The sequence below is a fragment of the Engystomops pustulosus genome, chromosome 2 (genome assembly GCF_040894005.1).
Source record: "Engystomops pustulosus chromosome 2, aEngPut4.maternal, whole genome shotgun sequence".
NCBI classification, from domain to species: domain Eukaryota; kingdom Metazoa; phylum Chordata; class Amphibia; order Anura; family Leptodactylidae; genus Engystomops; species Engystomops pustulosus.
The window spans coordinates 90,238,019-90,261,393 of record NC_092412.1 but is presented as its reverse complement, the minus strand read 5'-3'; the positions used below and the strand labels follow the sequence as shown (position 1 = coordinate 90,261,393).

At 41.3% G+C, this 23,375-nt stretch overlaps 1 protein-coding gene across 2 annotated transcripts in view; it reads right to left on the bottom strand.

The window, feature by feature from the left end:
- The window catches only part of NALCN (sodium leak channel, non-selective), a 306,335-nt gene that overhangs the window by 110,007 nt on the left and 172,953 nt on the right, over positions 1 to 23,375 (bottom strand). For both annotated transcript variants that reach the window (XM_072135500.1, XM_072135501.1), the window contains one exon: positions 9,277 to 9,351. In XM_072135500.1, the coding sequence (XP_071991601.1) occupies positions 9,277 to 9,351 (75 nt within the window). The remainder of the gene's footprint in view (positions 1 to 9,276; positions 9,352 to 23,375) is intronic.

Genomic DNA, 23,375 nt, shown 5'->3' with positions numbered 1-23,375 from the left:
CATTCTCCTCCTCTTCCTCCTCCACCTCCACCTCCTCCGATATGCGCTGAGAAACAGACCTAAGGGTGCTTTGGCTATCAACAAGGGAATCTTCTTCCCCCGTCTCTTGTGAGGAGCGCAAAGCTTCCGACTTCATGCTGACCAGAGAGTTTTTCAACAGGCCAAGCAGCGGGATGGTGAGGCTGATGATGGCGGCATCGCCACTGACCATCTGTGTTGACTCCTCAAAGTTACTCAGCACCTGACAGATATCAGACATCCACGTCCACTCCTCATTGTAGACTTGAGGAAGCTGACTGACCTGACTACCAGTTCTGGTGGAAGTTGACATCTGGCAGTCTACAATCGCTCGGCGCTGCTGGTAAACTCTGGATAACATGGTCAGTGTTGAATTCCACCTCGTGGGCACGTCGCACAACAGTCGGTGAGCGGGCAGTTGGAGGCGGCGCTGCGCTGCCCTGAGAGTGGCAGCATCTGTGCTGGACTTCCTGAAATGCGCACAGATGCGGCGCACCTTCGTGAGCAAATCAGACAGATTGGGGTATGTCTTGAGGAAACGCTGAACTATCAGATTTAACACATGGGCCAGGCATGGCACATGTGTCAGTCTGCCGAGTTGCAGAGCCGCCACCAGGTTACGGCCGTTGTCACACACAACCATGCCTGGCTTCAGGTTCAGCGGTGCCAGCCACAGATCAGTCTGCGCCGTGATGCCCTGTAATAGTTCTTGGGCGGTGTGCCTTTTATCGCCTAGGCTCAGCAGTTTGAGCACCGCCTGCTGTCGCTTAGCGACGGCACTGCTGCTGTGCCTAGAGCTACCGACTGATGGCGCCATGCCCACGGATGGTCGTTCGGAGGAGGAGGTGGAGGAGGGGTGGGAGGAGGAGGCATAGTAGGCCTCAAACACCTGGACCGAGGTAGGCCCCGCAATCCTCGGCGTCGGCAGTATATGACCAGCCGCAGGGTCACACTCGGTCCCAGCCTCCACCAAGTTAACCCAATGTGCCGTCAGAGATATATAGTGGCCCTGCCCGGCAGCACTCGTCCACGTGTCCGTGGTCAGGTGGACCTTGTCAGAAACGGCGTTGGTCAGGGCACGGATTATGTTGTCTGACACGTGCTGGTGCAGGGCTGGGACGGCACATCGGGAAAAGTAGTGGCGGCTGGGGACCGAATACCGAGGGGCGGCCGCCGCCATGAGGATGCGAAAGGCCTCGGTCTCTACTAGCCTATAGGGCAGCATCTCCAGGCTTAGCAATCTGGAGATGTGCACATTAAGGGCTTGGGCGTGCGGGTGGGTTGCACTATATTTGCGTTTCCGCTCCAGCGTCTGGGATATGGAGAGCTGAACGCTGGTGGATGCTGTGGAGGATCGTGGAGGCGACGATGGGGTTTTTGTGGCAGGGTCCTGGGCAGGGGGCTGACTATCAGCTGACACAGGGGAAGGAGCAGTGGTGTGCACGGCCGGAGGTGAACGCGCTTGTTGCCACTGAGTGGGGTGTTTAGCATTCATATGCCTGCGCATACTGGTGGTAGTTAAGCTAGTAGTGGTGGAACCCCTGCTGATCCTGGTTTGGCAAATGTGGCACACCACAGTCCGTCGGTCATCCGGTGTTTCCTTAAAGAACCTCCAGACTTCTGAAAATCTAGCCCTCGCCGCAGGAGCCCTCGCCACGGGAGCTTCACTAGTTGACACATTTGGCGCTGATGCACCAGCTCTGGCCCTGCCTCTCCGTCTGGCCCCACCACTGCCTCTTCCAACCTGTTCTGGTCGAGGACTCTCCTCCGTCTCAGAAGCACTGTGTTCACCCGGCCTCTCAACCCAGCTTGGGTCTGTCACCTCATCATCCTCCGATCCCTCAGTCTGCTCCCCCCTCGGACTTCCTGCCCTGACAACAACTTCCCCACTGTCTGACAACCGTGTCTCCTCATCGTCGGACACCTCTTTACACACTTCTTCCAGTACGTCAACAAGGTCATCATCACCCACAGACTGCGACTGGTGGAAAACCTGGGCATCGGAAAATTGCTCATCAGCAACCGGACAAGTGGTTTGTGACTGTGGGAAGGGTCCAGAAAACAGTTCCTCAGAGTATGCCGGTTCAAATGGCAAATTTTGCTGGGAGGGGGCAGACTGGGGGGGAGGAGGCTGAGGTGCAGGAGCTGGAGGAGTGCCGATTTCGGTGACATGGGTGGACTGCGTGGAAGACTGACTGGTGGACAAATTGCTCGAAGCATTGTCGGCAATCCACGACATCACCTGTTCGCACTGTTCTGGCCTCAACAGTGCTCTACCACGAGTCCCAGTAACTTCAGACATGAACCTAGGGAGTGTAGCTCTGCGGCGTTCCCCTGCTCCCTCATAAGCAGGTGGTGTCTCACCCCGCCCAGGACCACGGCCTCTGACCCCTGCAGTAGTTGGACGCCCACGTCCCCGCCCTCGTCCTCTACCCCTAGCCCTCGGGTTAAACATTTTGAAAATGAGAGTTATAATTTGAATTTTTTTTTTAACTTTTTTTTTTTTTTTTTTTGTGTTTTTTAGTTTTTAAAACCAAACGATGCTATCCTATTGCTATGGCTATTTTCTAGCCAAGTATGAAAGCACACTGCTATGCCAGATGAGATGACGCTGAGTTATGAAAAAAATAAACGTAAAATAAAAAAGGAAATGGCAGACTGTGCCTAATTGAAATACAACCCCGGGCCCTAATAAATTTTCCCACTTCGGTCTTTGCGATGGATATGTGCGTCACTAAAACACAGTGGTCGCAAGTCTGACTCCAAATTGCTCACAATTTGCTAGTAGATGCACTGCAACAACTACAGCCACCAGCAGATCAACCAGAAATCAAATATATATAACGCTACTGTAGGCGTAATTAAGCCGTTTGTATTCTCCTATGGCTATTTTCTAGCCAAGTATTACAGCACACTACTATGCCAGATGAGATGACGCTGAGTTATGAAAAAAATAAACGTAAAATAAAAAAGGAAATGGCAGACTGTGCCTAATTGAAATACAACCCCGGGCCCTAATAAATTTTCCCACTTCGGTCTTTGCGATGGATATGTGCGTCACTAAGCGCAAAACACAGTGGTCGCAAGTCTGACTCCAAATTGCTCACAATTTGCTAGTAGATGCACTGCAACAACTACAGCCACCAGCAGATCAACCAGAAATCAAATATATATAACGCTACTGTAGGCGTAATTAAGCCGTTTGTATTCTCCTATGGCTATTTTCTAGCCAAGTATTACAGCACACTACTATGCCAGATGAGATGACGCTGAGTTATGAAAAAAATAAACGTAAAATAAAAAAGGAAATGGCAGACTGTGCCTAATTGAAATACAACCCCGGGCCCTAATAAATTTTCCCACTTCGGTCTTTGCGATGGATATGTGCGTCACTAAAACACAGTGGTCGCAAGTCTGACTCCAAATTGCTCACAATTTACTAGTAGATGCACTGCAACAACTACAGCCACCAGCAGATCAACCAGAAATCAAATATATATAACGCTACTGTAGGCGTAATTAAGCCGTTTGTATTCTCCTATGGCTATTTTCTAGCCAAGTATAACAGCACACTACTATGCCAGATGAGATGACGCTGAGTTATGAAAAAAATAAACGTAAAATAAAAAAGGAAATGGCAGACTGTGCCTAATTGAAATACAACCCCGGGCCCTAATAAATTTTCCCACTTCGGTCTTTGCGATGGATATGTGCGTCACTAAAACACAGTGGTCGCAAGTCTGACTCCAAATTGCTCACAATTTACTAGTAGATGCACTGCAACAACTACAGCCACCAGCAGATCAACCAGAAATCAAATATATATAACGCTACTGTAGGCGTAATTAAGCCGTTTGTATTCTCATATCGCTATTTTCTAGCCAAGTATTACAGCACACTACTATGCCAGATGAGATGACACTGAGTTATTAAAACAATAAACGTAAAATAAAAAGAAACTGGCAGACTGTGCCTAATTCTACTCAAACCCCTAATAAATTTTCCCACTTTGGTGTTTGAGGTGGATATGTGTGTCACTAAGAGCTAAACACAACGGTAGCAAGTCCCCCTGCAAATTCCTCACAATATGGTACTAGCTGCAAATAAAAAAAAAAAAAAAATTATAACGTTATTGTAGCCCTAAGAAGGGCTGTTGGGTTCTTTTAGATTCACTCCTGCCTAACAGTAAGCTAATAGAACACCCTAACGCTTTCCCTGACCAGCAGCAGCTCTCTCCCTAGCGGCATCCAGACAGAGAATGATCCCAGCAGCGTGGGCAGCGGCTAGTCTATCCCAGGGTCACCTGATCTGGCCAGCCAACCACTGCTATCTACGTGTAAGGGTACCACGTCATGCTGGGTGGAGTGCAGAGTCTCCTGGCTTGTGATTGGCTCTGTTTCTGGCCGCCAAAAAGCAAAACGGCGGGAGCTGCCATTTTCTCGAGCGGGCGAAATACTCGTCCGAGCAACGAGCAGTTACGAGTACGCTAATGCTCGATCAAGCATCAAGCTCGGACGAGTATGTTCGCTCATCTCTACTGCACTATCTTACATTAGATCATGCCCTGCGCTGTATCTAAATCTATGTGTGTCGCTGAATCGCCTCGGCTTCTTCTAGGTGCAGGGGTGGCCGGGTTCAGTCCCCGTTTATTTCCTGTGTATGCAGTATACAGACAGGATTTTCTTCTGTCCGTAAGTAAATAATAAAAGGCCACTTTGTATAAACAGGTTTAATATCATTGATTTATAGCTAATGTAGCTATCTATGGTTTGTAAATATTCTTAATAATTTGTTAAATTAGATAAATGTGAAGCTAAATAATAATAATTATTATTATTGAGCTAAATAGCACTATTCTAATGCCTAGTTTCTCAATATACAGATTGTGTGTGTTGAAGCATAGTGATGAGTATACATACATACAGTGGAAATATACATGTATGACATTTATAGCCACTCATATGATGTTCTTATCTAAGGGAAGATAATCTTCTAGTTGTTTAGGGTTAGAATACAAATGTTATCACTGCATAGAGATTATGGCGGTTATTTATCATACGTCGGAACTCGTGCCCCGCCGCTGATCTGATGCACCCGGATATATCAAGAGGCTCTGCCCTCTTGAAGTATCTGGCGGGGTCCTGCACAGCGATCATCTCAACCCCAATAAATTCAGCTGGCGCCCCCTTACCACTTCATGCCCCTTCACACCAGTGGTGGATTGGAGAGAATAATTGCAAGTGCTAGCTATAAGCTGATGTGGCACAGAAGCCCTGATAAATATTTCCCTCTGCTTTCATGACAGATGAAAAATTCTGGAAGTTGCATGTATCTCTATGCTTATATTTTATAAGAAACTACCTAACCCGAAACTTCCATTTAACGAGTACAGGTTAAATCCAGATCACCATCTTGGATTCCCAAAGACATCTGGGTAATTGCCCATCCTTGTAGACCCCTGAAGTTACATTTATCTGAAGTTATATCATATAAAATTTTATCATAATTCTTGTTCTAAAGATGTTCCCTAATCCTTATTTTCATCTCATGGATTCTGCAATAGACAAGAGCATCACAAAAAATAAGCAATAAGAAACCTTCATGGACACTATACTCCGGTTATACAATCAGGAAGGCTCCCATAGCCTTCACCACAACTGCACAAAAAATCCTTCTACAAGCTATTATAGCAAAAAACTCTTCACATTTATTTTCATAGCTCAATATAATAAGGGATTATACATCACCGAACTTCTTTAAGTTGTCCTTATTCACATGGTAACGTATTGCAAGTATAGCGTCCCACTGTCCATTGGGTTACACATGTAAGATATGTTTTGTTAATGAATTATTATTTTTTTTTTTAATGTATTTCTTTCCTGTTTGAACTCTACGGGGTCAGCTTGTTCATGCAATAAACTGCAACATTACTCTAGGGTGTGAAAGAGTGGGAGAGGGATAGCCATGGGACCCTCTGAGCCCATGCAGCAAAAATGTTTAGTTGCCACGTTCAGGTCTGACAACAGCATCCAAAGCCGCCATCATGGGTGGTCTAGAGAGACTGTTTTCAAGGGCCCCTCTGTTTTCTAATCAAAAGGGGGGGGGCGAAAGGCTCACAGTACCCCACTTACCCCCCATAAATAGTTCCTATATGATCCCCGACACTCCAGCGTCATATTGATGCACCCAGGCCGAAAGAGGGAAAGATGGAGCATGTGCTGGGGCTATCCATATATTGAGTGGGCATATGCCCACTCAGTATATAGATAGCTGGGGCACATGCCCACTCAGCCCCCTAGCTATCTATATACTGAGTGGGCACATGCCTCAGCTATCCATATACTGAGTGGGTACATGTCTCGGCTATCCATATACTGAGTGGGCACATGCCTCGGCTATCCATATACTGAGTGGGCATGTGCTGGGGCTCTATATATACTGAGTGGGCATATGCATCGGCTATCTATATACTGAGTGGGCACGTGCTGGGGCTATCTATATACTGAGTGGGCACATGCCTCAGCTATCCATATACTGAGTGGGTACATGTCTCGGCTATCCATATACTGAGTGGGCACATGCCTCGGCTATCCATATACTGAGTGGGCACGTGCAGGGGCTCTATATATACTGAGTGGGCATATGCATCGGCTATCTATATACTGAGTGGGCACGTGCTGGGGCTATCTATATACTGAGTGGGCTCATGCCTAGGTTATCCATATACTGAGTAGGCACATGCCTCGGCTATCCATATACAGAGTGAGCACATGCCTCGGCTATCCATATACTGAGTGAGCACATGGTGGGGCTATCTATATACTGAGTGGGCATATGCTGGGGCTGTTTGCATACTGAGTGGGCACATGCTAGGGCTATCTATATACTGAGTGGGTTCCTGTCTAGCTTGTTATGGCTTAAAAATCTTCCAGTCACGGGCCAGTGACTAGACCTGGCAGCATCTAACAGGTAAACACCAAGTATACTTTGTATAATACCATTCAACCCTAGAGGGGAGTCCTTTTTGGGTTTTCTCATCTATTTCTATGACCAGAAGACAACAAATATCAAATAATATTCAGCAACTAATACCAGATGAAAACATTGTCAGAGCTAAATGTGAGCTTTGAATGATGATAGTTACAATCTCACTACCCACACCAGTATCTCTAGCTTAAAGTCAACAAGTATTTTTTAAGTATTAAGTACAAATGTTTTTATACCACCGGCAACAGACAGTGCCGCTAAGAGAAGCTGAGAAAAACAACTGTGCATGCACACCTGTTATTCTTCACTCACAGAGGCATTTGGAGAGGGGGCAGAAATAACACTTTGCTGGCTTGCAGTGCAGACTGTGTTAAGGGAATGTTTAAATCTTCATTTCTTATATCTCTTTATTCATGTGATGAATGGTTTATACAGCGTTAGAAAAATGCGTTAGATTTTTTTTCAGAAACGATGCCACACCTGCTTATGGGTTGGGTGCTGAGATGCTATACTATGCACAACCTAGATGGTGAACCTTTTAGAGACCTTTTAGTGTCCAAACTACAACCAAAATCCAACTATTTACCATGAAGTGCCAACAAGGCATTTAAAGCAGTAACTTATTGCTACCTGTTTTTCAACATCATTCAATTGTATTGGCTCTCCTAAGGCCACCAATGCAGTTGAAAGAAGGTGGGCAAATTCAGACCATCACTGTAGCTTCTCTCCAGGAAGAATGGTGGGTCCAGCCGGAGGACCTCCAAAGACTATGAAGTTCTGTCAACACCTTCTCACTTTTCCTGCAGTTTCAAACAGCGAATGAAGTGTCGCTTTAAAATAGCGCTGAGAGCAGCATCTCTTAAGTTGCCTGGGACTGCAGGAAGATTTGGTGAATTTGGTCCTGTTTGGTGAAACTGGGGCGATGGCCTGAGTGCCCACAGAAAGGGCTCCAAGTGCCACCTCTGGCACCCGTGCCATAGGTTCACCACCACTGACCTTGGGCTTGCAGAAAAGATATAATGTATAATATATGCACACTTTTTAATGGCATTATTGTCTTATGTTATTATTGCATGAGACATCAATGAGGGGTCATGAATGTTTATTTATGAATTAACCCATGAGAAATGGACCTTTAATACAAAGTAGGATCTCAATGTCCTTATCTTTTGCTGGACATTGAGGGACCCATTATATTAGAACAAAGCATACATCTTTCTGAACTTATTAAAGTAATGCTTTTGGATAAAGTGACATTATATTTATAGGAAATGTATTGATCTGCAGTATATTAGGGTTTTGTAGCATACAATAACCAAGGGTTTTACCAGAAAAGAAGTGTAAAAAATCTGCTGAGGATTGTACACTTCATGTGATTATTATGATAATGTTTTCATGGAAAATGAAGTCTACGTGGACGATCGACTTTTGGATTTTTTGGAGCATCATGGACAATGTAGTATAGAGAATGTCAAGTAAAAATTAGTGCCCACTGTTGCAGTGGCAGGTAAGCCACTATCCACTATAGTCTAGGCTTTACCATTCCTTCTCCATAGATCATCCATGTAATCTAACACCTCAGTAAGCTTTTGTCTGCTGCATTCAGCAAAATGGAATTCAAGGGGGGCCCTTTGCTCTGATAAAATATATTAAAATTTTTTTTGTATTTACTTTTGGTTTAGGCAAAGCTTATTGAAAACTTAATCACCATTTAATAATCAAAGTTATCTGTAACTTAAAACAAATTTGAAATTTAGAACAAAGTATCAGGGAACTACTTACATGTTTATTAAGACATGGCTAACATGATATTAAGAAGGCTATTTTGCTCTTTTTAAGGAAGAAGTTTATAACGCTTCTATCATAAGTCAGTATAAATTGGATGGAACCGATGAATTAACTATCCTGTTAGACAAAATACATTGAAGGGAATTATCTTGCACTGGCATATGATAAAAACCATACTCTGTCAAGAGGATTAGACCTCTCGATCCATCCGCTGCACCGCCGTTCAAAACTACACCAGGCTCTGCCAACCGTAGTTTTGCGTAAAACCTGTGAACCCACCTGTGGCCCTCTCTACCAGTGACGTGACCCCTTCATGGCCCCTCCATGGCCACATTGCGTAGTCACAAGAGTAATCTCAATTTCTTTCAGTGTGCAAAAAAATATGATTATTTAAGTGCTTCTGCACTAGAAAACTAGCATAAAGAACTTATAAATCTCCTCCATCATGTCTATGCAAGCGAAAAACATCAGTGAATAGCTCACCTGCTTAAGTTTCTTCAAGTCTTCATCAAGCTCAAGATTGTCCAAGATAACCGCCACAAATAAGCTGAGCAAAATCTATGAATAGAAAGATAGAAAATGAACACCGTCATTAAGGGAAGTGAAAGCCAGGGGTGGATTAAGACTGCCATGGAACCTGGGGGTTATGAATATTATAGTCCTTACAAGTCAGGAATTACTTGCTACATTTAATAGAATCAAGCTTCTTGGGGAATGGGGGAGCCATCCTTTCTGCTGTTTTCAAGCTGCAGTTTCAGGACCTTTGGAAGACCTTCAAAGGTCCTGAAATGGCTCATTGTATATGTGTATCGAAGGCAGGAGCTGATGTATGAGGATTCCATGGGTGTAGGTCCTTCTCAGTATAAAATTCTGTAGGTGGTTTGGGTGGCCATGAGCCCCATAGAAATTTTGGGCCCTGGGCTACAGCCCAAACTGCCTATAATAAATGCCGCTCTCGTTGCCTGCGACACTATAGGAGTGACTGTGTGTGCGGGGGCCATGGTGGCATGGACGAGCCGGGGGCCGGATGTGCAAGGCTACTTGGGGTGTGCGGTACCCTTTGACCCAGGAGATCACAGAGGCAGTAGTCTCTCCAGCTAATTAGCATATAAATAAAACAAACTATTAAAACAGATAGGCTAGGTTTTAGAAAATAATTAATGGTGTGCAGGGATGAGTTACATTTGGGGAATCTAACGTCTGGATCTACTAAGTAAGTAGATTCCTGATGGCAGATTTCCTTTAAGAGTTTTACACCATGTAACTAGTAACACAAATGTGACATGGCGTACACCAGATTTATCATCCAGCATTAGACACCTTAAAAAATTTGGCCCAAAATAGTTTAGTCTTACTTTGCACTTTTCTACTTTGCAACACTTTTCATATGTCTCCCTCAATGAGTTTCTTCACACACAACAAAATAGAGCATACAATGACATTATAAGTGTGCATAAAAATAACACATGTTTGAACATTACCCCATTCAAATATTTGGATTAGCAAAAAAAAAAAAACCTAAACCAAACAGAACCTTCACACTATTGATGTACAGTTGTTTTTTTTACTGATCCATTGCTGTACGGAAAATAGGCCACATGAAGCATTTATATTATACATATGAAAAAAACAGAAATGTAATACAAAAATTACTTGAAAAACTGACTCACTGAACAGTATCTGACAGAAAGGGAATTGAAAGCTGATGGGAAATCATGAGTTTTTCAGCCATTTTCAGCTTTGCTGCTAATAAAAAGCCAATGAATTGATGCACATAGAAAATATGTATGTTATGTATAAATAAAAGCTGTTTAGTTACACATTTCATCCCCTTTTCCTATCACTCTGTTGTAATGTCCTTAATGAGGTCAATAAACACTTGCCCAGGAGAACCAGTATGAAAATGTACTTGGTTAATACATAACAGATGTTCTGCAACCAATACGACAAGGAAAGAGAAAGTGTTAATAAGGCAACAGGTATTACTTTATTAGAAAGTCTCCTGACAAAAAATGGACATGTTAAAATTACCTAAAAAATCTACAAGAGTACATATAACCAACACCTAGTTGGATTAGCCAGACAGGGCTAATCAACAACACACCTTCTCTATATGTACAACTACCCATCCTAGTAAACACCATATAAGTATATATCAAATAGTAAATCAACCATGTAGGATAGAGATGCAAAACATATAGGTCATGCAAATATAATAGAATAAGGTCATTCTAAGCACAGTCCATCCAAGCAGTCTCAAAATCATATTGGGGAATGAAAACACCATCATACATTACTGAATAGGACAAGTCTGGTGATGCAAGGACAAGTCAGGGTCCATGTGTCAAATCATAGGGGTAGAAGTAGGTGAAGAGAAGGTGGAGGGCTCCCCACGCGTTCCGTCTCCTCTCGGAGACTTCCTCAGCGGTAAAGAGATAAAGATTGTTCTCCAACCAGTATCTTATGTTATGAAGATAACATTGAACATTTTCCACTTATTCAATGTAATCCGAAAAAAATTATTTCTTATTTAAAGACAATAATCATTCAACCTTGTAACCATTTTTAATGAAAATGAAATAAAAGATAAATACAATTTTTCCCCATTATAAAACCTTAAAATCATATTCTGATGTCAATTTCCCCCTAAGACTAGTAATACCATCATCATTATAATTCAGTGTTTTGTGCCTTGAGGAGATTTTTCAGCCCGGCTGCAATAACAATTGCCTTCCCAAGTTTATTGACTTGTTTGAATAGGTTTTGCTATTATTTCTTCAGCACTTGTTAGAATGTCCTGCTACTAATAATAGCTTTTACTATTCCATTAAATGTATACCAATGTAGCAAGCTCACTTAAAGGGGTATTCCAGGAATCAGCATAATGCATATGCAAATGCATACTCAAAATATAAGCTAATATGTAATTAGTTGTTATTTAAAATTTTTCTCCCCTTAGCAGAAAAATGCTGCTGACATAGACTGTAATGAAGAATTAAAATGCTACTGGCCCTTTAATCAGTCCGTTGATTTCCTCCGCGCGGTCCGTCGCAGAACAGAAGATGGCTGCTGGTCACATGTCCACATGTCCCGCACCTGCCTGGGCAGGTCATGTGATCACCACTATGTTTGGCTGTAGTCGGTTGGTTGCAGTGCATCCAGTATGGCCAGTGTTGTAGGGATGGCAGTTACACGTCATTACTATGGTAACAGAGCAAGAAAACCTGTTACATCATCACTGGGAGCAGAGCCTGAGAGGTAGGAGGAGTTACTGAGAACTAAAGGATCATGGAACTTGTATTTTCCAGTGGCGGCCATCTTGGTGATAACTCCACATACTTTAGAGAGGACATAAAATGTTGTGAATCATAAAATCAAACTATTTATGCTCCGTTTTGTGACTAATGACATTGAGTATTGTTGTATTCATTTATTTATATCATCATGGGTTTTTGTGTCAGACGTTCATATTCCCGGAATACCCCTTTAATGTTCTTCTGTCAATGCCATTAACCTTTATATCCTCAATGAATTATAAAAACTACATAAAATATAAAGATAACTCATGAGATGCTGTTTAGTCCTGGGCTCTTTTGTCAGACTTGTGTTTTGTGATGTATATTAGTCCTTCAACCAGCTTCATATTTGTATGTAGAAATAAAAGCTATTTTTAAACAGACCTCTAAGAAATCTTTAACACTGGCGTTGTTATTTATATCCGTGGTTCAGTCTTTTAATGTATGTCTTACTGTGCCATTGTTATCAATGGGTGTTTTCATAGTGGCTATTTTTTCAAGGATCAGTTTTCCTTGGAAAAAAATTTAAAACCTGTCTATTGTTTTTCACTGATCACACTAGGAAACCAGTCTTATGGATATAACTATTTCTTCTGGTTGAAAGAGAGGTAAGAAAGAGTTAACACTTGTTTTGGACAAAGTGAAGAGGCAGCACTCCAAGTAGTGTTGAAAGGGGGTGAACCTTTATTCCATGAACCGCCGTTCATGGAATAAAGGTTCAGCCCCTTTCAACACTACTTGGAGTGCTGCCTCTTCACTTTGATATCTATCTATCTATCACCTATATATCTATCATCTACTCATATCTATCTATCTATCTAATACATATCTATGTATATCCTATCTATCTATTATCTACTCATATCTATCTATCTAAAACTCCAGCACAGCACATGAGGGCACAGCACATGAGGGCACATCTTGCAGTTTGTCTGTGTGGATTATTTGTTTACATACAAGTGTAGAGGAATCTGAGGGAGAGATGAGAGTTGGTGTTTGGTTATTACGTTAGTTAGGGCTTCTCCCTGCACATGACTGAGTGCTGGAGCAGTGATACATGAGATAATCAGCTGTGAGCAGGGAGAGAAATGTGGGCATGTCTCTCCCTCCGTAGTCTCAGTCTTCAGTCTCAGTCTTCTTTCAGAAGTTGGAATGTCCCTAGTAACAGCCATATGAGAGATGATGCCTGCAGAATACAAGAGGGCTTAAAATTACCTGCCCTACTACATATCAAAAGTTTTTTGAAATGACGGTTACACTTTAAATTCAATGCTGTAGGAGGTGATCAGAAGTTATCAGTTCAGCGTGTCCTGCCCCTGTAAACAAACAGAGGTAAGGCACAGGCGGGAGATGGTGCAGGACAACGGGAGTGCCGGCGAAGGTAGGTATAAGCTTTTTTTTCTTTACTTATCCCCCCCCATGGCCGCTTATATTTTATAGTTTAAACCCAGACAATCCCTTTTGACTATTACGTACCAGTCTAGTTTTAGAACAGTAGCCATCTATATGACATCATCTTTTCTGGACAGATTTTATTCTATTCCATCCAGCATTTTACACTTGACCAGCCAGATATAAAACCTAATCAGTTTATTGTTTGATCACGATTTTCTGTTTTGAGACACCCAATTCAAAAGTACATTGACTTCCCTCTGTCAAAATCTCGGCAATACTGTAATTAGCTATTTTATTTTTCCATACGTCTATGAATGTGCTGAAAGTATGTCATGCCCAATCACTGAAGCTAGTAATTTGCCATCTAATGAAATGATGGAGTTATTGGTTGAATTCTGCGTGTCTTGCATTCATTTTCAGCTTTGTGTTTAATGGTCGAGTTCCTCTGAATAATACCAGACTCAACCACATACACCCAGGCAGAAAGGAGAGGAAATGTATTGTTCTCAACTCATTAGATAAAATGATATCACTTCAGAATCTGTGAACTTTTTTCAAATAACTGTACAAAAACTTGGATTTAAAGAGGATTTGCCTAATACTTTTCTACTTCTCCCTTCCATGTGTTACAGAGCCACAGCCTGTAGCCAGTGACAGAAAGTGCTTGTGGTATATTTTCTTGCAAGATATATCTGATCTTCTTGAAAAACCTACTGTCTGTTATATCGTTATCTTTACACTAACCACTGTCCAGCAAAGAGTGCACACAATAATCATTCCTGAAATCGAAGGTTTTATCCTTTAATGAGTCAGGAATAGTACTGTTCAGCTATCTCAAGTCTATGGGGATCTATCGTTGACTACCTTTGTAACTAAACTGTGGGTCATTCAGTTACAATAATACATCTGTTATTTGGGTGTGAGAATGGTAACATTGCTCAAACTCTCTTTCCACTTCAAAGATGGCATTACTGCTTTAACCCCTTAAGGACCAAGCCACTTTAGGGCTTCCGGACCATGCCCATTTTTTAAAATCTGCCCTGTGTTACTATAAGTGGTTATAACTTTCAAATGCTTTATTGTATCCAGGTAATTTTTAGAATGTTTTTTCGTCATGCATTTTACTTCAAATTAGTGGAAATAATTGGATGATATCTTTTGTGTTTAATTATGAAAATAATAGAAGTTTGTCAAAAATTTTGAAAAATGTTAAAAGTTCTAAATTCTTTGTTTTTCAAGTAGATAGACCTAGCACCCAAATGACTTTATAACTAACATTTCCCGAATGCCCGCTTTATGTTGGCATGGCTTTTTATGCATCCTCTCATTTTTCTAGGTTGCTATGGCACTTAGAACTGTGGGTGCAATTTTTCACATTTTTATGAAAATAGCCAAAATCTATATTTACAGGCACCTGGTTAGTTTTCAAGTGACTTTGAGAGGCCTAGTAATATTAAAACCACATAAATTACCCCATTATAGAAACTACACCTCTCAATGTATGAAAAACCAACTTCAAGAAGTTTGTTAACTCTTTAGGTATTTTACAGGGGTAAAACAAAATGGAGGTGAAATTTGCAATTTGTAATTTTTTTTGGACAATACATTAATTTTGTATTAAAAATTCACAACGGATTAAATGACAAAAAGCTCCACAAAGTTTAATCCCCAATTTCTCCCAGGTATGCTGATACCCCATATGTGTTGGTAAAATGCTCTATGGGCACACATCCGGACATAGGAGGGAAGGAGAGCCATTCAGAGCAGAGTTGCATTGTCACATTTTATAGGCCATAAAAGGTTTATTTTTTTGTAACGTGGACCTATGAGATCCACTTTTTAGTTGAATCTTTAAGGGGGGGGGTTCAATAGCTAATTGATGATATTTTATTAATTCTTTCTAGGTGAGAATAAGAAAATCATTAATTCTGGTTTAGGGTTTTTAGTTTTTTCTTTGTAGGCCTTTCATTGTAGCATAAAAATAATATGTTATCTTTATTTTATAGGTCACCATGATTACAGCGATACCCTACTTATAAAGCTTTCTTATGGTTGCCTTGTTTTGGTTTTGTAGAATATAGAACTCATTTATTGAGAAATTTGCTTGTTTTTGCATCACCAAGTTCTAAAAGGCATTATATTTTTATTTTTTTATATACGGAGCTATACTAGGGCTTATTTTTTGAGGGACAAGCTGTACTTTTTATTGATATCATGTCGGGGTAAATGTTACTTTTTGATCACTTTTAATCCTTTTTTTGTGAGTTTTGCGGCTTTAAAAATTTTTTTTACTGTTTACCATACGGCTCCTGTTGATATCCTCTATTCTGCCAATCACAGTTGGTCTTGGTCATGTGCCATTACTTTTTACTGCAAGAACAATGAATTTAAAATGAAGAATGGGCTTTACAACATGTAATTTCAACATTTTATGAAAATTGATGTATAATGTCCTATAGGCGTACAATGGTTAGTTATCTCAAAACATCTGCTTAGTCTTAAGGAGGACACCAGCTGTAGATTAGTCTCAGTTTAGTTATTGGAAATTGCACTGAATAACTTATGTTTAAAAACATTGGATATTCAACCACATAATAGGGTTGATATGTATAATAAAAATGCTCGGAATAGAGAAAATGTGTACAAATAATTAGAGTGAAAGATAGAGTACAAAGGGTGGATATTAATAGTGTAAGGCAAGGTCACCAACTGTCACGGGTGCTCCCACAATCCCTGTCTTGGATCGCGGGTGCACCCATGTTCCTCCGTGCATCCACAATTGTTCGGCAGCGCCGCACTTAACCGTCCTGCTTTGGGCTACAATGCACGCGCATCCCCGCCGTGTAGGGCGCTAGCGTGCCAGCTGTCAGTAATTTAAATTGCCAGCGCACAGCTGATTGGTGCTCTGACTGAAAAACTCCACCTTATAATCCAGTAACTCCCTTCCTGCCATGTTGGATCTTTGTGCCTCACAGCCATAGAAAAAGCTCCCTAGCGATATTCATGCGTTCCTGTGTCTCCTGCGTTCTTGTGTCTTCTGTGTCTCCCGCGTTCCTGTGTACCTCAACTTCGGCGGGCTAGTCGCACCTGTGGAACGACCTGGTGGTACCCTGCCGCAGCAAGTCCATCCTGCTTTGTGGCTGGCTCTGGTGAAGACCAGGTGCCACTTAGACTCCGGTCCCAGGTGACGGCTAGTACCACCTCCCGCTGTGGACACCATTACTATACGCTTATCAAAAGGATCATATCCATGAGCATCCCAGCAACTACATATCTGCGGTTATCGTGTTTGGCAGTTGCCTTTTTTTCGATAAAGAACTGTAAGTTGATTTCCACAATGTTGCCTCTGTCTGATCCCTGGATATGGCTCCTTACCACCACGGGATTACCCATCCATTACCGTGGACTCATCCTAGACACCTCAGGGGTTGCCCCAGGGAGAAATCAGTACATCAGCCTTTCCCTCCTTATTTATTTCCCACACCACCTGCTGGAGACCTGCCAGGCTGTAGGTTAGCCAAGCACTGTGACATCAGCGTGCCCTAGGCCGCAATCGCCAGCCACTCCAGTATTCTGGGCCCCGGCTGCCTCCAGACCACCTAGAAAAGGCTAGTTCCCAGTGGGGGATGTTGAAGAAGCATAAGTAACCTGGCCACCTACAATTGTGTAGCTTCTGCACCACAGCCACATCCCTCCTGCTATCAGTCCACATAGGGAAAAGCTAAACTGATCTGGGAGGGGAGGAGCAGGACAGGGAGTTCCAGGTGCTTTGTGTCAAAGTATGGCTGTGCTCAGCAACCACTGTCTCTATGGCTTCATGCACAAACTGAGGCCAACTCACAGCCTTCACAGAGGTCTTTAACACACATTTACGATGCGGTGAGTGCAATGGGGCAGATTTATCAAGCTGTCAGAATATTTCTAGTTCCCGATGGCAACCAATCGCATCTCCCCTTTAAACTATTCATGAGCACTGGTAAAATGAAAGCATAGCTGTGATTGGTTGTCATGGGCAACTAGAAATATTCTGACTTTCAGACAGCTTGATAAATCTTCCCCAATGTGTCTGACAATACCATGCTGGGCCTATTCATGACGTGATTTGCGGCGCAGCCGCTCGGCTTCCTATAGAGAGGCGAGGATTTAGCAGCCCCCAACCCCCTCCATTTTCCACCCGGTCATGTGCATTGCCCTAGTTCTGGTCCAGATGAAGGATGAGCTCTAAGGCGGTGCAACCAGTATAGAAAATAAAGAATTCCTGGTACTAAACCATTTTCACAATTGAGCATCAAAATAATATAGGAATTTCGACAAATCTTGCAATCCAACTGTATGCAGATATTTAATGTAAATCTTTCCTAACCATGTACAGGACTGTAACAGGGACACATTCTATATTTGTAGAACTTAGACAGTTTCTACATCAACATAGAAAATGAGTATTTACTGAAAGAGTAATGAGAATATATAACTCTGTTAAATGATTTTGAGTAATTGCTTAAAGGAATACTCCAACCACAGCTGATTCATTGAATTATACATTGTGCAGAGCCTGAAGGGAGGAGAATGACTATACGTTCTAGCAAGGTTCTAGGAACACAGTGAAAATGAGTCATGCACCTCCCTTCAGACCCTGCACCATGTATTATTCAATACATTAGCTTTCATTGGAGTGTTCCTTTAAATGGATGTATATGTTTTTCCAGCCATTTATATTATATTATACTAAGATGAAAATCTGTGAAATTTTCTTTTGAAAATGGTATTTAGAAAGGACTTTTCTCTTAGAAGATAACAGTCAGGCTTCAGTCCTGGAGTAAATCATGGGCTTATAGTCTGAAAATAAACTTGTCTGTAGTATAAAATCCCTATCAATAAAATAAAGCAGAACAGTCTACAGGGTGGTCATGCAGTTAATAAAATGGAATTGTGTTGTCAGCGATGAAGTAAAAGCTCTGCTTTATTTCTTTGGAGATGCTCAGGAGAATGTCTTTGGCTTTATGTTGCAATAAGTATGTATTGTATATGTACAATTTGGTCCCAGGACCACCGCAGTAACACTAACTTTTCCAGCAAAACACCTTTTCCATCCCTTTTCCATTCCATTATTTTATTTATGTTATGTTTATGCTAATTTAATTGCAACCAGATATCTGCTCTGACACTACCCTGTTTTTACCTATCTCTCTGTGCTTTGCTATAAATTCCATGATGCCTCAGCATAGACTGACATTGTAAGCAAGAGCCAGTGCCATTACTGATTACTTAAGGATAAAGTACTTATTCTTCTTTTTAGATGCTTCTTAATGTAAGAAATCAAACATTCTTTATTAAAACTGTGTGACATGAGCCTTTTAATTTAACTACATTAACTGTGATGGCACTGTATCCTCTACATGAAAAGTGCGAGTGGTATTGCCCAAGCAGTCATCATATGGGACATTCTGGTGTGTCTTTTTGGGAAAACGTTGCCATGTTATTCCAGGAAAATCACAATGAAAACACATTGGAACAATTTGAATATGTTCAGATAGTAAAGAATAAACCAAGTATAGTGTCTTAATTTATATTTTGCAGAGAAATTGACCTGAAATAATGTACCAGACTTTAGATTTAAACTGATTTTTCATGCTTTTTCTCAGCATGGTACCTGCGCCATGGTAATATATTACTCTCAGAAATACAGTCCGAAGACAAACAGAACATGTAGTCTGGAAATACCTGAACAAGTTTTCCAAATACATGTTCATAAATTATCTGTAAAGTTTAACCAGTTTGAATCACTTGACTGCCTTGCTATGCCATGCCAATGTTAAACTAATGCTTATGTTTTCTCTATATAACCATCTCTTCCACCGACCAGAGATGAGCATCTCGTTTGTCGGGTTCGTTTCTCTCCAGCGAAGACATCCGACGATACAAGCAGGCAGTCTTTACCTACAAATATGCACTTGCAACAGGATTACTTCATTAATCTTAAATATTCCCTATCTCACATGCTCCAGAGAATTATTTTCTCATTTTAACTTCATTCTACGACTTCCAGCTCCTCCACCAACCTCTCATATTTCAGCTGAAGATTTCACCTCAATTTCAATCTTTAATCTCTACAACTCACCTAAAATATCCAGTGCCCCTCCCTCTTAACCAACTTCTCTTCCTTAACTGATGAGAAAGGTTACTCGATACTGTTATGCTCATATCTCACTACTTTTGCGCTTGACCCAATCCTGACCCGAACATATTGCCAGATTGGTGGCTGAACAGACTATCCGCCAAATTGACACCTCTAGCAACTAGTTTCTTCTTCTACCTCTAAACTTCTCCTACTTACCACCTCCTTTGGCCTCTCACAGTGGTCCTCTACAGCTACTCACAAAGAGGGACATACACTTGACTTAATTTTTTATCTGCCTCTATCCAATCTGTCTGACAATACTCTCAACCCATCTCATCACAACATACTCACCCTTTTCTACCACTCTGGCTTCATCCACTCCTGCAATCCACAAGCCTATACACCCATATAGAAACCTCAAACATCTAGACGTCTGAAAACTCTATGAGACTTTCCTACCTCACTCTTCCATATCTTCATGCAAGGTGGTAGAAATGGCTGCCACCTTCTGCAACACGACTGTGTCTTCAGCCCTGGACTCTGCAGCCCACTCACTCTTATTACAACAAGACAACCCAACCGGAAACCCTGGCACACCAACCTCACAAAACATCTGAGGCAAAGTGCCAGGAGTGTTGAACGTCATTGGAAGAAATTTCTCTCCAGCGAAGACATCCGACGATACAAGCAGGCAGTCTTTACCTACAAATATGCACTTGCAACAGGATTACTTCATTAATCTTAAATATTCCCTATCTCACATGCTCCAGAGAATTATTCATTTTAACTTCATTCTACGACTTCCAGCTCCTCCACCAACCTCTCATATTTCAGCCGAAGATTTCACCTCATACTTTAAAAACACACAAAAAAAGCATTGTGGAGTTTCAATCTTTAATTTCTACAACTCACCTAAAATATCCAGTGCCCCTCCCTCTTAACCAACTTCTCTTCCTTAACTGATGAGAAAGGTTACTCGATACTGTTATGCTCATATCTCACTACTTTTGCACTTGACCCAATCCTGTTGCAACCAAACCTCTGTGCTCATCCAAATTCTAACCCATCTTCCTTTAACCATGTTACTATCATATCCACCTTCTATGCTAAGCTATCACCCTATCTCACTACTCCCTCTTTGACAATCTTGTTTCTGACTCACCTCAATCACCTCTGAGACTGCCTTGACCTACTGTCTGCCACTCTGCTCTCCTCATTCTTGAACAGTTCTCTGCCTTTGATGCTGTTGAACATTCTCTCCTGCTGCAGATGCTACATTACCTTGGCATCACCAACCTGGCACTTTATTGGATCTCCGCATACATCCCAAACTGGACGTTCAGTGTCTACCACTCTCATACCACCTCTTCACCTTGCCCCCTCTTTGTTGGCATCCCTCATGGTTTGTTCTGGGACTCCTAATCTTTTCCATTGGCATAGGACAACTCATTAAGTAATGGCTTTAGATACCACACCTATGCTAATTAAACACAGATCTCTATTTCTGGTTCAGATATCACCTTTCTTCTAGCCAGAATTCCAGAGTATCTATCTGCCTTATCATCCTTCTCTTCTGTTTTCTAAAACTTAACATAGACAAAATGGAACTTATAATCCTTCCTCCACACAACACATCTCTCCAACCAACCCTATCCCTCACAATGTATGGCTCCACACACTCCCCAGTCCCAAAAAGTCTGCTTGGAGTCTTCTTTGACTCTGGCTTATCCTTCAACATTTGCATCCAAGCCCTTATTACAACCTGACACCTCCAACTCAAGATCATCTTTTGCATCTAACTGATCCTTAATCAAGAGTCTACAAAATTGATAGTCCATGCCCTCCCGCTCAAACTATTGCAATATTCTTCTTGCTGTCTCTCAGCTAACTGTCTAATGCCCCTCCAATCAATCATTAACTGCTGCCCGGCTAATCCATCCTCTCCTCTCTGCCAGGCTCTCCACTGGTCACCCATTGCACAGTGAATTCAGTTTAAAATACTATCCATGACTTACAAAGCCATAACCTCCATGTATCTCTGAACTAATCAGCCAATACGTCCCTCACATAACCTTTTACTTCACTCTATTATCATATGCTTGTCTCACAACTGTCGCCAGGATTTCTCCCGTACATCCCCGATACTCTGGAACTCTCTACCAAAATATGTCAGACCTGCCGCCACTTTCCAAACCTTCAAACGTATTCTGAAAACCTGTTTAGGATTGCCTACAATATGCAAAACTGCACTGCTCCCTCACCTTATGTCTCCATCTACTCTCCCATATATATTGTGAGCCCTCACGGGCAGGGTCCCTCCTGTTCACTGTAGATTTTGTATTCTTATTTGCATTTGTTGTTGTTTTAATGAAATGTATGTGAACCCCTTGATTGATTGTAAAGCACCATGGAATTAATGGTGTACTATAAATAATAATATGTGTAAAATTGTTCTGTCTACTAAATATTTCAAGTTTATAAAAAATCCAAGTACACTGCTTACCTAGGGTTAACAGAGCACAAAACTGAAATACATGGTGGACGTGAAAAGTGATTACTGTACCTTTTCAAGAAATGGTTAACCACGTGTAGGGTGTTTAGATTTGAGAAAAACCTATACTAAAATGTAAAATATTGTAATTTTCATTTTGTATTAACACAATGAGGAAATTTTCCAACCACCTGAACAACTTAAAAACATTGGATTACGCCATTAGCTAAGAAAATAGCATTCTATAACATGATGAAGACATAACCAATTTTGCAGTTAAGCTGTAAACCACCCACTGTTTCTGATTGTTGTGTGGGAGTAATTATATAGCAAATTGTTGTTAAATGTGAACCCTAGCTGTAATGCCTAAGCATAAACTACAAAAGATCCTAAAAAACTCATAATGATGATGTTTCATTATAAAAAATCAGGAAGACTTTTGACATGAAGTTGGACAAACCTTCTCCATATGCTGTTTCACAGAAGGTTTTTTATGTTCAAAGGCAAAAGGCATAATATAAAATATAGCAGAAGAAATATTTTATTTTTCTGTTTTGTACATCAGATATTGTGACATTACGGTGAGAAGAGAATTGTGCGGCAAAAATGTTTAGCAACTTGACAGGAACTTGTCATCAAGATTTTACATTTCTACCTGATGACAGGTTCCAGTAGCCTTTAAGTCCTGAATGACTTTAACCCCAAGTGACATGTCTCCTTTATTCTTTGCTATCTCCGTGATAGTACCAACCAAAATTTATACAGTTTTCATTGTGTTTTATTACATTTAAAAAAAATGTAAACCTTCTGTACAAAAAAATTCTTCATTTTGCCTCTTCTGTATTTTTCATTGCTAACATTTTGAGGACTGCATGACCTTTTTAATAAAAACAAAATTATTTTAATATAGCAAAAAAGTGGCATTTTGGACATTTAGGCACTATTTTCCACTAAGGGGTTCATCACCGGGAATAATCTTTTAAAATATATTTTCATAGATTGTGGTGAGACATGGAAATACCTAACATGTTTAAGATTTTATTTGTTTATTTATTTCATATTTGTTTTGGAGCCTATGGAGAATCTGCTATAGATCTGTAAAAGTGTGCAACTAGCACACTGTTACAGATCTTTAGCAGCAACAGTTTCTAGAGTCTTATAAAGACTTTAGGTTCTCATGGAAACTGATCACTCCGATGATGTCACAGGGAAGAACACCTCACTTGCATAAATAGGGCTAAGCCCATACTCCTTTAACAGACCTGTGACATACTAATTATCA